The sequence below is a fragment of the Cibotium barometz genome, chromosome 31, assembly GCF_041138505.1.
Source record: "Cibotium barometz isolate CiBa-2024 chromosome 31, ASM4113850v1, whole genome shotgun sequence".
Taxonomy (NCBI): domain Eukaryota; kingdom Viridiplantae; phylum Streptophyta; class Polypodiopsida; order Cyatheales; family Cibotiaceae; genus Cibotium; species Cibotium barometz.
In genome coordinates this window covers 22143495-22158680 of record NC_141076.1, presented here as the reverse complement: position 1 = coordinate 22158680, position 15186 = coordinate 22143495, and the positions used below count along the sequence as shown (strand labels likewise).

Sequence of the window (15186 nt, the reverse complement as noted above, 5' to 3'; positions counted from 1 at the left end):
AATAAAATTACGGAAAGAGCGCTCCTAAAATTAAAATTAAAAAAAGATGTCGACATTGCGGCAGCCGGGAAAGGCAACACTTTGTGATGACCCCGGGCGGCCGTCATGAGAGCACGAGAACCGTGGATGAGATGGAATCGTGCGGCCCTAACCGCATCTGGGGCTCTACAAGTGCCGGGCGCCCGTTGCCGTGGACTTTAATGAGGCCATCGTGTCCTCATAGGTGCATGAACGGCGTGGATGGGCTCAGATCGGACGGCCAGTAAGTACGCCAAATGATGTGGCATCTCTCTCTCTCTCTCTCTCTTTCTCTTTCTCTGTCTCTGTCTCTCTCTCTCTCTCTCTTCGCCCGCCATAGCCCAAAGAGAGCACATCATAGCCAGCCAGAATCCATTCAGATTTCTCCTTTTTTTTTTTCCATTACTATTTAAGCCTTGTGTCTTAGAGGATTTCAATCTCGTTGCTTCCCTTTGCCTGATCGTCATATCGCTGAGCGCGAAGAACTCAGATGCCGAAGGGGCCTGCCTGCCCTCGTATGTATTATTTCCTGCTCATATGCAAGACCGATCTTCTAAATTCTGCCCAATTGACATTCAATCATTCTTGACATTCACAATTTCATTTCTTTTGGGAAATTGCCATGGGGTTTATTCCGTTTGATTGCATCTGCAGTAGCCCTCAATTTGGGAATCCTAACATGCAGTGTTCGCTTTAATGCAACTAGGGCAGGTTGCCTGATAAGGGAATGCTGGAGAGCTGTGGTGCCGGCTTGTTAGTGTGCCTTCCCTTCTATGTGAGGGAGGAAGCCCAGTCTTTGGCAGGTAGTTGCTTGCCGTACTTTCACCCTTAAAACTTTGGCTGGGTGCCTCTCATATTCACCTTTTTAAGTACACCTTGAACTTGCTTTACGTTTGAAATCTCATGTCTTCGATGTTTATGTTTCATCAAAGACCTCACTGTGTTTCCGCATTGAATTGCCAATTATGTCAAGGGGAATCAATACATATGTTGAGTTGTGAGAGTATCAAGTATCTAGGAAAGGGTCTGTGGCTGTGTATCTATGAAGTTGAGGGCAGACATTGTACATGATAGAAAGTTATTTATGATGCTGTCACAAAGTGTGCAAGCCTGCATGCTTTAAGCCTTGGCTAGACGAAGAAAGAAGAACATGCCTGTTTTCGTTGATTGGCTCCTTCAAACGGGGGGTAGTACCAATCCGGATTCGTCGGCCCATGCCTGCTGCTGCAAGTGCCTTCCCGATCTTCTTCCTTCCTCATCTTTACTTTGGAAGGTGAGCTTTATGGCATGTAACTCACAATCACACTCAAAGATGTCTGGAATGAATTCTTCCGGGACTCCCCAACCAAGTTTAAAGGCCAAAGTGGTTGGGTGGTGGTGGTGATGATGATTATGCCAGCCTAGTCATATGAGCGACCAGGCTCTCCCAATTCATTGTCTTCAGACACAGTGGGCCTCCTCATTATTACCAGAGAAAATTGGTTGGCTAGGAGCAGCTTACACATCCAATGCTCTGTGTGAGATCATCTTTCCAGATGTGTAAGCATGCTCAAATTGGCCCCCCAAGTGTGAACTGCAAAGAGGAGACCGGTCATGTGCCGAATCGAAAAATTCCAACAGAAATGCCTCGGAGTAAAGAACGTTGTTCTGTAGAGCAGTATAATGTCTGGCAGGGCTGCTCTGTACCGTCAGAATGGCCTCCTTGAAATCGAGCACAGATCTGTGCCCCTTTCTATTGAGATGTTTGAGTTGCTACTCTAAAAGAGAAAAAGAGAGAAAAGAGGGGGGAGAGAGAGAGAGAGAGAGAGAGGATACTGCATTGGAGGTCCACCCTCCCATGAAATTTTTAAGTCATCTTCCATCAACCCTGGTTTATAGCTCCTCAATAAAATGACATAAGGTGAAAAGTGGTCAGCACAGAGATAGATACACATGAAGAGGATGAGGATCTAGCTCAAACAGATCACAGCTAGAACAACTTATGTGCATTCACAGCTAGAACAACTACAACTTAAGGGCACCCTCATTGCGACATTTAGATGACTAGCTACTCACACATGACTGTTTAAATGCCACATTGCATGTGAGAGACGTGAGACTAAGGAGAGAAGGACCTTTTCTGATGTCAATGGTGACTGTCAGTGTAGACCTACTAGTGCTATGAAAGTGCTAGCGGAGAAGGGGCACAGTGGAAGACTGGAGCACAATCATACATAAGTAATTTACTATCAAACAAGCCCAAATGTACAACAGATAGACGGACAATTGGCTGGTTGGAAGTTACAAAAGATAATGCCCAGATAGAAGCCATTTTGATGGAAATCACTAGTCTGGCTCTAACTTCCAACACGCACAAGTGAGAACTTGGTTGCTCGATTGCTAAAATAGAAGCCTGCTGATTGTTAAATGAGGGGCTGAGGCTCTATTTATAGGCTGGCTTCCCTGACCTTTTGATGGAAATCACTAGTCTGGCTCTAACTTCCAACACACACAAGTGAGAACTTGGTTGCTCGATTGCTAAAATAGAAGCCTGCTGATTGTTAAATAAGGGGCTGAGGCTCTATTTATAGGCCGACTTCCCTGACCTTCAATTTGAGGCTGTTGTGTTGCTGGCATGGGCTGTTGGACTGCTCATGCACAGTTGTGGGCTGGTCAATTAGCTGAAACACAATTAATTAAACCTTAACATTGTGGTTTTTCACCTAGTGCCCCTAGACTGGCCACCCAATTCAGCCTGCCCAACCTGTCCACACGGTACAGGTGGGTGGCTTTCTCCCCCACTAAAATTGCAACTATCCTCAGCTGCATGGCAAGCCTTCTGATGAGCCCTCAACATTGGGTGAGACTCTGTCCGTGTACTGGTGACTGGCTGTCATCAAACTAGACCACCTTCTGAATCCCATAAGCTTTGAAATTGAGGAGATCCTAGAGTTTCTTTCGCGACAAGAGCCTCCTTTGTACTGATATGAACCTCATGTTCTGATATCAGCAACTCTTGAAGTTCCTTTCCCCACCCCCCCCCCCCCCGCGCCCCCCCCGGGGCAAGAAGAAGATCCTTCTATTAGTTAAATGAAAAAACCAGCTGAGATGCTGCATACAACCCTGCTGAAAAGCAGTCAAAAGTACAAAATGAATGGTGGAGAGCACCCTCCATGGGTGGCCACTCTATCGGAAGGAGGAGGCAACACTTTTGGGGGCGGAGAGGAGGGGACACTTTTGGGGGGGGGGGGGGGGGTGAAAGCCATTGTAGTGCCATGCAACTCTGCTGTTCTCTTTCTTTGAAAGAAAGGGGCCAGTGGTCCAGGCATGGAGAAATGGCTGCTGCCACATGCAATCCAAATCAGCAACCAGACGCTCGTAGCGGCCTCTGAAGGACAATAGTCACCGAGATTTGCAAGTGGGATAGGCACAGTGCTAGGCCGCTCCCATCATCCTCACTTCCCCGCCTCTACAACCCAGGTGACCGCCCCCATATGACTGTGTGAGCAGTGCTCGGCTTGGAGGTGAATAGGCAGGATAGTCCACTTCCTTCCCTGGCAGCCCACCACATGGACATTGTTGGGACGGGGGGGAGGAGGTCATTGCCTATCCGCCACAATGATGCTGACAAGGGGCCCACCTCGTAGATTCTAATGAGATGGTCTTGCGAGAAGCCAAAAACCACCGGGGGAACTCCTGTATGGGTAAAGGATGCCATCAATGGGGCATTGGGGGTGTCCTCTGAGGGAAGGAGCCAGTCTGGTGGAATGGCCATGTCAATGTCGCGTATCATAGTTGAGGCCCCCCTCAAGTAAGCTGGGAGGTGCCCGAAGCTCTGCCAAGTGCCAAATGTCTGGGTGGGTCCGTTTTAGGGGCGGCAGCTGGATAAGAGCGGGGTGGAGAAGCTGCCAAGTGTGGAAGAGGTTTTCAGCAAAGTGATCCTTGTAAACTCATGCTGTGATCTCGGAGGGGAGCCTATGAGAAGATCCATCTAACCCCCGTGTCCAAGGGCCTCCTTGGGTGGGAAGGCGAGAGGAGATGCGGTTGTTCAAAAAATCCTTCCAGGCCTCATCCCCTGGGTGAAGTCCTCGCACAATCAACTTACCCAACAGAGCTTTGGTATGCGTAATGGGATCAATCAAGTCCAGGGGCCTTGTGCCCGGGGCTTGATAAGCAGTCTTCAGGTCACCTTTGCCCTAGCCGGGTGACAGTCTCCTCTTGACCACCAAAAGTTCCATATTAGCCACCGCACCTGCCCAATGCACGAGCAATTGAAAGGCAAGCATGATGTAATGTACCACATGGTGGCCAAAAGAACCTGGTTAGCCACCACCGCGCGGCCCACGAATGATAGCCGAGTTGTGCTCCATTACATAAGCTTCCTCCGGATGCACAGGAGGAGTGGGGCAATCTGCGCAGCTGAGCTGTCAATCCTAACTTGGCATCCAAGGTAGTGCACGGGGGTGCCCTGGGGAATCCACCAAAACTCGTCCACTGGCCACGAAGTCGGGCTGGGGGTTAGCATTGTGTTGATCCTGTCACCTGAAGCCAGGCAAAACTCCTTAATTGCTGCTGCAAAGCATTGGAGGGTTCCCTCCGATCCCATAAGATAGGCAACAATATCATCTGCAAACTCTGCATCCAGAAGCTCCTCCAAAGTGCAAATGGGCAGCCACAACCCCTGGAGACCTGCATTGAGTTCATAGCCTCGGCCATGAACAGGAAAAGGAAGTGGGCAAGCAGGCAACTCTGTCTCACCGAGTGAGAGATGGCAAAACGCTCTCCTCGACTGCCCTGGATAAGAACCTGGCTGTGAGCGCCTGAGTAGAGTGAGGCTTCTCCCCGAATCCAATAAGGCAAGAGTCCATATCTCAGCATAGTCCCCTCCAAGAAGGTCCAACCCACTCAGTCATAGGCCTTTTCAAATTCTAGAAGAAAAACTGCAAGATCCTCCCCCTTGAATGTAGCTGTGGCAGTCGCCTCCCAAAAAAGTAAAAATGTTACCCAGGATGCTGTGATCCCAAATAAAGCTCATCTGTGTAGCATGGATCAAGTCTGGGGGTGCTGGCTGAAGGGGTAAGCTGATCGCCTTGGCAAGGAAGTTGTACGGTGTCCCTAAGAGAGTGATCGGTCTCCACTGGTGGATCTCAAGGTGGTCAGCACCCTCTTTCGGGATGAGGTATATCAGACCCTCAGGAAGCGAGCCTATCTGCATGAGCTCATTGAAAGCAGCCCGAAACCCCATGAGATCCCAAAAGCAAAGGAATAAGGATACCAGTAGGCCATCCTCTCCAAGGCATTTCTGGTGGGAGAGGGCCTGAAGCGCCTCAGCTAGTTCCATGTCTGAGAAAGGGGAATCGAGGTGAGCCCTAAACAACTTTGAAACACACTGCTCTTGAAGCTTCCCACCATTCCCATCAGCTCTAGTTCATCTTCCTTCGTAGAGAGAGAGAGAGAGAGAGAGAGAGAGAGATTAAAGTGTGCATCTTCTGCAGCTTGGACCTCCAAGGTTATGGCCAATCAAGTAAGTTGCAGTGATGAAATTGACTTGGCATGCAGAAATGTTGGGTTGGCGTTTCATTTAAAATTGGCTGCCATCGTTACCGTTCTTTGCGCTGGTGCCTTCGGAGTAGCTTTGCCACTTTTGGGGAGGAAACTAACAGCGTTCAAAACTGATGGCCCTTACTTTGTGGTCGCCAAGGCCTTTGCAGCAGGGGTTATATTAGCAACAGGTTTTGTACACATGCTCCCAGATGGAATGGAGGCACTTACAGACAGTTGCTTACCAGAATTTCCATGGAGACAGTTTCCATTTTCTGGATGCATTGCTATGTTAGCGGCACTTGGCACTCTTATGGTTGATGTAATAGGCACAGAGTACTATGAAAGGAAACATGCACAAGAAGAACAAGCAGAGGACGTAGCTCCACCTATGGAGCGGACTGAAATGCCCTCTTCATTCAGTGAGGCTGGAGCTGAAAAGGACATTCATTCTTCTGGACACTTGGATGCTGACCACATGCACATTGTAGGCATACGTGCACATGCAGCTTCTCATACTCATAGCCATCCTCATGGTCACCATTCTTGTACTGACATCAGTAATCACGAGCATTTGCATAAGAACTTTGAGAATTCTCAGACAACAACATCAACTACTGAAGACATATCAACACATGTTAGACATGTTGTGGTTTCTCAGGTGAATATCTCTGCATCTGCTGCAAGTTCTCCAGCCTCTTGTTCTTGGATTGACCATTGACACTGCAGGTGCTAGAGCTTGGAATTGTGACTCATTCCATAATCATTGGCATATCATTGGGAGTTTCACAAAGTCCGTGTACGATCAGACCTCTTTTTGCAGCTCTCTCATTTCACCAGTTCTTCGAGGGCTTTGCACTTGGTGGCTGTATCTCTCAGGTATTTGCAACTTTTTTTCATCTTCCCTTTGCAATGAACTGATTTGTATACTGTTTGATTTTTCTTTTCATAGTTTTCTGATTATACATACTGGTATTGAATCCTGTAGGCAGGATTCAAATCGTTTTCCACGGTGGTAATGACTGTGTGCTTTACAATGACAACACCCTTGGGCATTGCTGTGGGGACTGGAATCTCCTCAGGCTATAACTCCAACAGTCCAGGAGCCCTCATTGTGGAAGGAATATTTGACTCTGTGTCTGCAGGAATTCTTATATACATGGCTTTGGTAGATTTGATAGCAGCTGACTTTTTAAGTAAGCGCATGTGCTGCAATCGGCTGTTGCAAGCGCTATCTTATACATCCCTTTTCCTTGGAGCAGCAACAATGTCAGCACTTGCTGTATGGGCTTGACCTTTGGACAGGCAACAGCGGAAGTGCCTCCACCACAAGTGTTTTGTTAAAAACCACCTTTTGGAACATAAGCCGGATTATGTGTTGGAAGTGCTGCTCTATGCCATCACTTTTTCATTGAGCAGCATCCATGTCAGGATCTATATGTCATGAGTTTTTTTTCTTTTTCCCTGGCCAGGTTTTGTTTGTGTGTATTCAGAGGTCTGCATCCCCACTCCCTAGTGTTTGCTGGAATGTGTAGCCTCACACAATATTGAAAAAAGCTTTGGCAGAAGCCAATACAGCCACCAAATGTGCTCTGACCTTGTTCAGCTTCCAGGTAGAAAGTTGGATCTATAGTAGCTCTCTTGGTGATGTCGCTTGAGAACATAAAAATACATCACATAATGCCTTCAACTGTGGCCCCACTTTGGGATAGTTGTATACATTATGAACTGTGAATAAAGAAGGTTGGAGTGAAGCTTTCTCAAGCTAATGTTTTTAAATACTGCATTTGTTGAATTTTTCTAGTAGTGATTCAAATTCTTAATTCTTCAAAGCACCTTTTTTTGTTTATTGTGCATTCTCTAAGTAAATCAGGACTGCAATTGCAACCTCTCCTTTGTGGATGAGCTACTTCTTTTAGTCGAGCATTCAAGATGTTAAAATGTGTTTGCAGACAAGGTTGGTGAAGACACTAAGACCATTTGCGACAGCAATGCAATAGCTTAGTCATTGGTTCTTTGCCATGATGAAATTTTTTCACCTCCATGGGATTTCAAGAAGATGAGTAAAAATTGAAGGCACAATGTACGCAGGAACAGCAAATGTGCTCTTTGCACGCATTTTTAATATAATCCCCCCCCTCCCCCCCAAAAAAGAAAAAAGAAAAAAAAAGGCACAACAGCGTAACAGCATTTGACTCGCAAAGGGCTGAAGGTGCTCAACAAAATGATCAAGAAATAATGATCCCAGGCCGATGAAAAGTGACCCCATAAGTTTTGAGAGGCTGCTTGTAATATCTAGTCGATCTTTAACTCTCTAGGGATCAAGAACCCTTCTTAGGCCATAAAATAGTGTAAACTTCTTATTTTAAGAACACCTTTTCTTCAAGCTGCCACTTTTACCTCACAATGTAGGGTCCCAATGCTGGGCCTGAGTAAAACGTTTTGTGGTAAGCCATACCAATCATCCCCACACAAGGTATGCTATCTTGTTATGGACTGATTAAAACGACAATACCTCACTAATGTGGACTCGGCAAAGCATATAAGGTCATTGCAAAAGAATGGTAACACAAAGTAGGAAAGATGACAACAGATCACAACGCCATGTCACAATGGCACAGTCAAATTAGACTAGAGCAAACTAGTGATGTAAAGATGAATACAACAAAATGCCATCAAATCATACAGTCAATTAGACTAGAGCATGGTAGTGTCGTAAAGATGAATACCTGTTAGAGCACATACATCACTATCGACCTCTTGCAAATGTATATACTGCCTTTTGACTTATCATGTTGATGTAACTGTGCAGACCTGCATGTATGTGCATAAATTCAAGATAAAGTTGCAGCAGTTACATGGTAGCTGCCAACGGGCGCATAGCCTAGTGCGGCCTTGTGACTTGGAGAGGAGAGGTGCTGAATCCAAAAACCTGAAAGCCCAAGTTGTATGGTGGCCGCTTTGTGGACCACAAGTTGTAGTGCTTTCGGACGGGAAGACCAAGCCGCCTCTGGGCAGGTACCAAACCTTGCGACCACAAAAGGATCTACTCACGGGGGGCGGGGGGGGTGGGGGTGGGGGGGTTTTACATGGCAGTGTTGGGCTCCCATTTAGATATACATGCTTTGGATAAGAGCAGCTGCATAAAAAGGTACAGATTTATGAACAGGGGCATATCCAAGAGAAGCTTTGTTCAGTTCTTTAGGTCTGCATGATTTCATTCTCAAACAATGTAGAGACTGAATTCAAAATGCCCTCTTCTTGAAGTATAGCCCCATTCTGTTGCAATCTTTGAGTGGACAATGAATAGAGAGGGTAACTTAAGGAAATAAAAAAACATTTGCATCGAGTATGCACAGAATCCTCTACTTAAGAATGGGGTAGAGCAGCACTATCCTGGTATAGAAAGGTGTTTTCTTCGACACCTAGTCATGAGAGAATAATGCAAGGGTATGCACTGCTACATAAGAAACAAGCAGTATCTTCCACTGCATGTCCATTGCTGCTGGAAAATGTTACAAATGTAGAAGCATACCACCCAGCCATCTTGCTGACCATGTATGCATTTCCTCAGAATCCTTCAGCTCAGCTAGATTCCCAAGCCGAATCATTAAAGAATCAAAGTATTGCTGTGTACCTGCACAGCATAAAAAGGCAATAATCAAAGCACAAACAACTCAGAAGCCCTGCTAGAACAACTCCAGCTTCAGGAGCTCGACAGCAGCTTGTCTCAATTTATAAATCAGTGTGCGAACACTTGCATCTGCGTACCATAAACACAACATATAGTCGCAGCAGTTTATCAATATTCCATATCATTGAGCCACTCTGTAATGTAAGGCTGTGCACATGACATATACATATGATGATAACATTAAAAGTAAATAGAGGCTGAATTTGCAATGAATTGGATGACAGGCAAAGAAATCCCAATTAAATGTTCACACTGAGCATGGGCTCTTCTACAGAAGGTAGTAGTTAGCAGGAAAGCACACAAAAGTCACATCCTAATGGAAACCCGAGTTTGAACATGTCCAGTGATGGTTGATCAGTACATGGGTATGCACTGCTATCAGCATATCAAGTAAACACTTTCAGCAATGGTGCTGCACAGGCTGCAAGCACCATGAAAAGACATAAGCGCATATCACGTGAGCCTTTATTACTCATGGAGATCCTTAAAACTGCTCACAAGCGCATGTCAGTGTGGGCATTGCCACTCACGTGGTTATCATAAACTGCTTCCTAAACTGCTCACTGCCGAGTGTCAATATGCACGACAAACTGTACTTGCTTAGTAAATCCCTCTCTCTCAGAATGTTGAATCTTGGAATGATACGTTGCTCTAAGCTGTAGGATAGGCATGCAGGAAACTTCACAATTTCATCCAAGGTGCGGTTCTCAACCTTGACCAGAAATGCTAGTTTCTTATTCAGAGAGTCCTCTGACATGCCAAAGACCTCAGGGTGCTTCCCGATGATCTTGGCAATGTCATCATCAGAAAACCCTTGGGCTCGTAGGGCATCTTGTAGGACGAGTATCCGCTGGACTGAGGTCTGGCACAGGTAGCTCATGGCTCTGCAAGACTCCTGAGGGTCTAACCCTAGCTGTGTCAACATGTCAAACTTCTTGGAGAGATTCTCAGGGATGGACAAGGCGAAGGCTTGAGGGCGTGTGCACAGCAGCTTCAGCATTGTAGCTCTATCCACTCCTCTGCTCTCCAAGAAATCCAATGTGGGCTGAAAGGACCTATCCACGGAGAGCCGCAGGATTTGAGGGAACCTGCAGAGAAGCTTGTCCCGGGTTTCAATGTTGAGCTCCAGGTCTTGGAAGAAAGCTAGTTTCCTTTCAAGGCTCTCCTCTTTCATGACGAGGATGCCATGGCTGTCGGTGCAGATCCTCACCCTGGCCTCTTCTCCTACTTGGAAACGACACAGGATATCGAGCTTGATCTGCAGGTGTAAGATGGGCTGCGATAGAACCCCGGAGTTGCGGGCCAGGACGGTGCCGATGTTGACGCGGGAGGAAAGGGCTGCTTTGAGTAGGTGGAAGGCGGCCGCAAGGGCGTAGGGGGAGGCGGAGAAGAAGGCTCGTTTGGTGAGGAGGGCCTCCATGTCGGAGGGGGGCACGCGTTCTTTGAGGAGGAGCTCGACGTTCTGGGCGAAGGGCAGCAGGGCCCGGTTCCCGGCCAGCTCCTTGGTGTGCTCCACGAGGCCCACCGTTCGCAGCGCGGTGGAGATGGTCTCCAGCTCCAGAGACGTCTTCACGGCTGTTGCCTGCTTTGCGGCAGCTCGCTTCCTCAGCTTGCGGAGAAGGGCGTCGTCACGAATGCGCCGGAGGGTCTTGCTGTTTGAGAATGATGATGGTGCTGATGATGCGCCAACAACCAGGGCAACCAGCACTTTACGGTGTGAGGAGGAGGATGAGGCAGGCACCGGAGACGAGCCCACGAAGGCAGGAAGAAGCATCATCGTGAGCTACATTTACTTGGCGCAAGCACGATAAGGTCGGCCTTAGAAGCACTGTGGCTCTCTCGCTGTCTTTTGTCAACATTGTTACCATACTCTATTTTATTTCCCTACACTTTGGCCCTTGTCAAATGCACTCCCAAGGATGTCTAGGCACCAGTGATTGGATTGAGATATTTGGCGTGCCAACAGCATATGAATAGGGAGCTCTAGTAGGCAAGTAGCTCAATTCACCCAACCCCAAGAAGACCCTACCTCAGCACCATCCTAATCAAGCTTGATTGTAGCTTGCTTGAGGTGATGGTACCTTCTGACACCATGAAATAAATTTACTAGGAAGGTTCAAGAAGATCGGCTTTGCACATGAATGACCGAAGGATCCATGGCACATCGTGTTTGACAAAGCCGGCTCAAATTGAATACGAGTCGGCTCAAAAAAATTTGAGAAGGAAAAAGCTTCCTTCTCGTTTTTTTTGAGAAGGAATATGGCCGATTCATTTTAAAAGGAGAAGGATTTTAATTTTTACTATATATAAATAATACAAATATATATAATGTTAAAATTTAAATGTGGGCACTGGGCGGCGGGCGGCGGGCTGCCCGGCGGATTATTACGAGCATGCTGGGCCGGCGAGTCTGGAGTCTGGACTCCGGTTCGTGTGGAGTCTGCTCAGTGCTGTTGCGGCTTGCCGCTTGCATGCAAGTTTGCAACTTTGCAAGGATTTTACTATTTACTATTTAGGGCCTAGGCTTTAGCTCAAGCCTCGGCCCTCAACTGCCATTGGCCAAGGTATGATCATCATACCTTGCCATTGGCCTGCTGCATGCATCGTTATCTGGATTCTGCAGACTGCGCAGGTGAGGCTCGTGACTCATGAGTCGTTATGTATACGGTACATGCTGATGCACTGTGCAGTTCCTGATTCCTGAATCCTTCGACGGTCGACCTCGGACCTCCCTGACTCCTGAGGCTTGCCGCTTGACTCTTGAGCCTTGAGCGAAGTTGAGCCCTCACCTTTCAAGGCGAACGTCGAAAACCAGCGGCGGTCAACCTCCAGGCTCCACTGCTCCAGCCCGAACGGCGAACGGCGAACTGTAACTTGTAAGTGTAGTCTGTGAACGGCGAAAACCAGTTTGTAACTTTGTTATATGTTTTCGGCGGCCTGCCTTGCACGCAGCCACCGGCCATCGTAGCTCCAGCGGTGTCCAGCCTCCAGCCCGCCTCTGCTTGCTTAACTCTGCTGTTGCCTCGGCCATCATAGCTCCAGCCCGCCTCTTGAGTCTGCTGTTGCGGCTTGCCTGTTTATCGAAAACAGCCTGCAGGCTGCACCACGATCTCCTTCTAAAGTTCTAAGTTCGTGGTGAGGAATTTATTAAGGTAATAAGCCTATAAGGTTTCTCTGTGGATGGTGGGATGGTATGCGAATTACCTTAAAGTTTGGCTGGCTGGCGTTTTTTCCAACTATTGCATGCTTGTAAGAGAGAGAGAGAGAGAGGTACTGTGATGTTCTTTGTGAAATTGTGTGTCTGAGCAGTGAACTGTGAAAGTTGAAACTCTCTCAGAAAATTAAGGCAGACGTACTGGGTGCTGGCAACTGAAGATTTTGGGTTTTTTGCCGTACCAACTCGAACCAGCGAGCATGCAGAAGAAAGTAAAGACTAGTAAGAGGCAAGGAAGCCTTCTTAAATGGGTTCAAGGTAATCCTAAAGCTCCACGTAATAAAGAAAAAATTACTTTCGCAAGTATGTCATCTCATATTGTAGAAAAAGTAGACCTCTCTACTCTATCTCCTGAGGAAAGGGTAGAGGAGGCAAGAAGACAAGGTCGACGAGATCTTTTCCAAGCAGAGTGGTTGGAAGACTTCAAGTGGCTTGAGTACAATAAGGAGGAGGCAAGGTTGTATTGTAAGTTTTGTAAAAAGTATCCACATCACCATAGTGCATATTCATTGAGTGGATCAATCAACTTCAAGGTAAGTAATCTCAAAGCTCATTGCAGTACTGATTGCCATAGGCTTGCTATGCAAGCATGTTTTATGGAGGGAAAGGAAAGCGTACAAAGTAGCATTAAAAAAGTGAAAGAGTTGAAAGATGAAGCTTTGTTGACATTATTTAAATCTGCATATTTCATAGCTAAGAGAAATGAATCCTTTGCACTTTTTCCACACTTGATATCTCACATGCAAGATTGTGGTGTCCCATACACTACAAGCTTGTATAATGATGATAAAGCTTGTGCGGAAATGGTCTATTGTATTGCTAATTATTTGATGCATGATACGTTAAAGAAAGTTGCTAAGAGTCCATGGTTTGGGGTGCTTGTTGATGAATCCACCGATATTGCCACTCATGGTCATATGGTTATCTACTTTTCTTACGTAGAATCTGAGTGCATACCAAAAGTCTCTTTCTATGGGATTGTGCGCGTGAGTGATTGAACTTCAAAAAGTTTGTTTGACACTTTGATTGCTGAACTCAAGAAGTGCAAGTTGGACCTATCCAAACTAATTGCGTTTGGATCTGATGGATGCTCCACCATGACAAGTAAGGAAAATGGACTTTCAACTCTTCTAAAGAAAAATGTCAATCCTTTTCTTACATCAATACATTGTGTAGCACATAGAACTGCACTTGCTGTCTCTAATGTAGCTAAGAGTAATGACACTTGTAAAAGGATAGATAAACTTGTCAATAGTTTAGCTACTTTTTACAATGCGAGCTCTAAGCGCAAAGAAGCACTACGTGATTTGCAAGAGGATTTGGCTTGTCCCATTTTGAAGTTACAACATACTTATGATATTCGATGGTTAAGTCGATATAATGCTTTGAAATCTGTTTGTAGATCATTTGATGCTATCTTGGCTGAGGTAAGAGAGAAAAACTCTCATCTCCACAATGACATTGCGAAGTTTGAGTTTATTTATTGCTTAGTTTTCTTGGCGGATATACTCAAAGGTTTGGCTTCCTTAAGTAAAATGTTTCAAAAAGATCATGTTGATGTAACTACAATCAATGGTCTAGTTGACAACGAGATTGATCGTATCAAACAATACTACATGGAAGAACCACAACCCGACTGCAATGCTTTTACACATGGAGTAGGAGGCTTTGAAATTTTGCCAGAATATGGATCCGAAAAAGGTCACCTCTTTTCTCTTCGTGAATCACTTCATGGTAATGTTTTCTTTGATGAGTCAATAAAACGCGATATTTATGGTGAAGATTTAAAGAGAGCTTTAGAATTTCAAACCTCTTTTTCTTCTTCTATCATTGCCAACTTGCAAACAAGGTTTGAAGATAATTCCATACTTAGCAACATGAAGATCCTTGTTCCTGCACAACATCCACTCTTGGAGCGACCGTTGAAAGCATATGGCATCGAAGAAGTTACGAAGTTAGTGTCATTTTATGGTAAGGATCATGTACTAGGTATGTTTGAATTTAAAGCATTGGTTGATGGTGATGAGTTAAAAAAAAGAGTTTAGAACTTTCAAAAATCAAGCTCCAAAAGACTTTGTCCGATATAGCCTAGTAGAAGTCGCTTCTTCAATAGCCAGCAATGCTTCATGGAGAGCGATATATCCCAATTTACTAACGCTTTGTCAAGTTGCATTAGTTCAATGTTGTAGCATTGCAGTGTGCGAAAGAGGCTTTAGTGCGAGAACCATGATCAAGTCTCGCCTTCGAAATAGGCTTGAGACTAAAAGTCTTGATGCTCTTATGAAGATTGCTATTGAAGGGCCAGAAAAATTGTGTGAGGAAGAGCTTCTAGAATGCATTGAGATTTGGAGTGCAAAGGCTCATCGACATCTTTTTAGTTCAGAAGGTATTTGTTCACTTATTGTTCAATAGTGATTTCTTTTATTGTTTTTTTGAAACAATTATTATCCATGACTAACACTTTTATGAAGAGGGAAAAAGAGGAGTAGATAGACTACTCCTCTTTTTCCCAAGGGAGCTTGGTGTAGCCATGTAAAATGGCGAAGGCGTTCAAATCCCCTACTCTCTCTTAGGTTGGAGATGGCGAAATTTCTTTGTTTGCGAGACATGCTTTTGGAGGTGATTACCTTGCATGCTACTTTTTAACTTTACTCATTTGATATGAAATTATCATGAATAGAATATCTATTTGCTTGTTTATTATTTACAGATATTTCATGCAATTATAGAAGCATTCGAT

At 45.6% G+C, this 15186-nt stretch overlaps 2 protein-coding genes across 4 annotated transcripts; one reads left to right on the top strand and one right to left on the bottom strand.

The window, feature by feature from the left end:
* Window positions 1-283: 283 nt before the first annotated feature.
* LOC147620621 (zinc transporter) lies at window positions 284-7324 on the top strand. 3 transcript variants are annotated; one of them, XM_086824867.1, is made up of 5 exons: window positions 284-533; window positions 730-821; window positions 5493-6199; window positions 6268-6417; window positions 6527-7324. In XM_086824867.1, exons 2-5 carry the CDS (start codon window positions 746-748, stop codon window positions 6830-6832), a joined length of 1239 nt encoding a protein of 412 aa, XP_086680993.1. In that variant the 5' UTR covers window positions 284-533; window positions 730-745; the 3' UTR covers window positions 6833-7324. The 3 variants fall into 3 exon arrangements, with proteins under 3 accessions (XP_086680993.1, XP_086680992.1, XP_086680994.1); XM_086824866.1 differs by having other exon boundaries at window positions 391-533; window positions 725-821; XM_086824868.1 differs by lacking the exons at window positions 284-533; window positions 730-821 and adding an exon at window positions 5248-5359.
* Window positions 7325-8663: 1339 nt separating this feature from the next.
* LOC147620620 (uncharacterized) lies at window positions 8664-11090 on the bottom strand. Its single transcript, XM_086824869.1, has 2 exons — window positions 9310-11090; window positions 8664-9175 (listed from the first exon to the last, which is right to left on the bottom strand). The coding sequence occupies exon 1, from the start codon at window positions 11007-11009 to the stop codon at window positions 9759-9761; it is 1251 nt and encodes a 416-aa protein (XP_086680995.1). The 5' UTR covers window positions 11010-11090; the 3' UTR covers window positions 8664-9175; window positions 9310-9758.
* Between the last annotated feature and the right edge of the window lie 4096 nt (window positions 11091-15186).

Coding starts and splice junctions, on each gene's coding strand:
- LOC147620621 (XM_086824867.1), top strand. CDS start 746: ATGCTGGAGAGCTGTGGTGCCGGCTTGTTAGTGTGCCTTCCCTTCTAT. Junction 822..5,492: donor GGAAGCCCAGTCTTTGGCAG/GTAGTTGCTTGC, acceptor CATCTTCTGCAG/CTTGGACCTCCAAGGTTATG. Junction 6,418..6,526: donor TTGGTGGCTGTATCTCTCAG/GTATTTGCAACT, acceptor TGAATCCTGTAG/GCAGGATTCAAATCGTTTTC.
- LOC147620620 (XM_086824869.1), bottom strand. CDS start 11,009: ATGATGCTTCTTCCTGCCTTCGTGGGCTCGTCTCCGGTGCCTGCCTCA.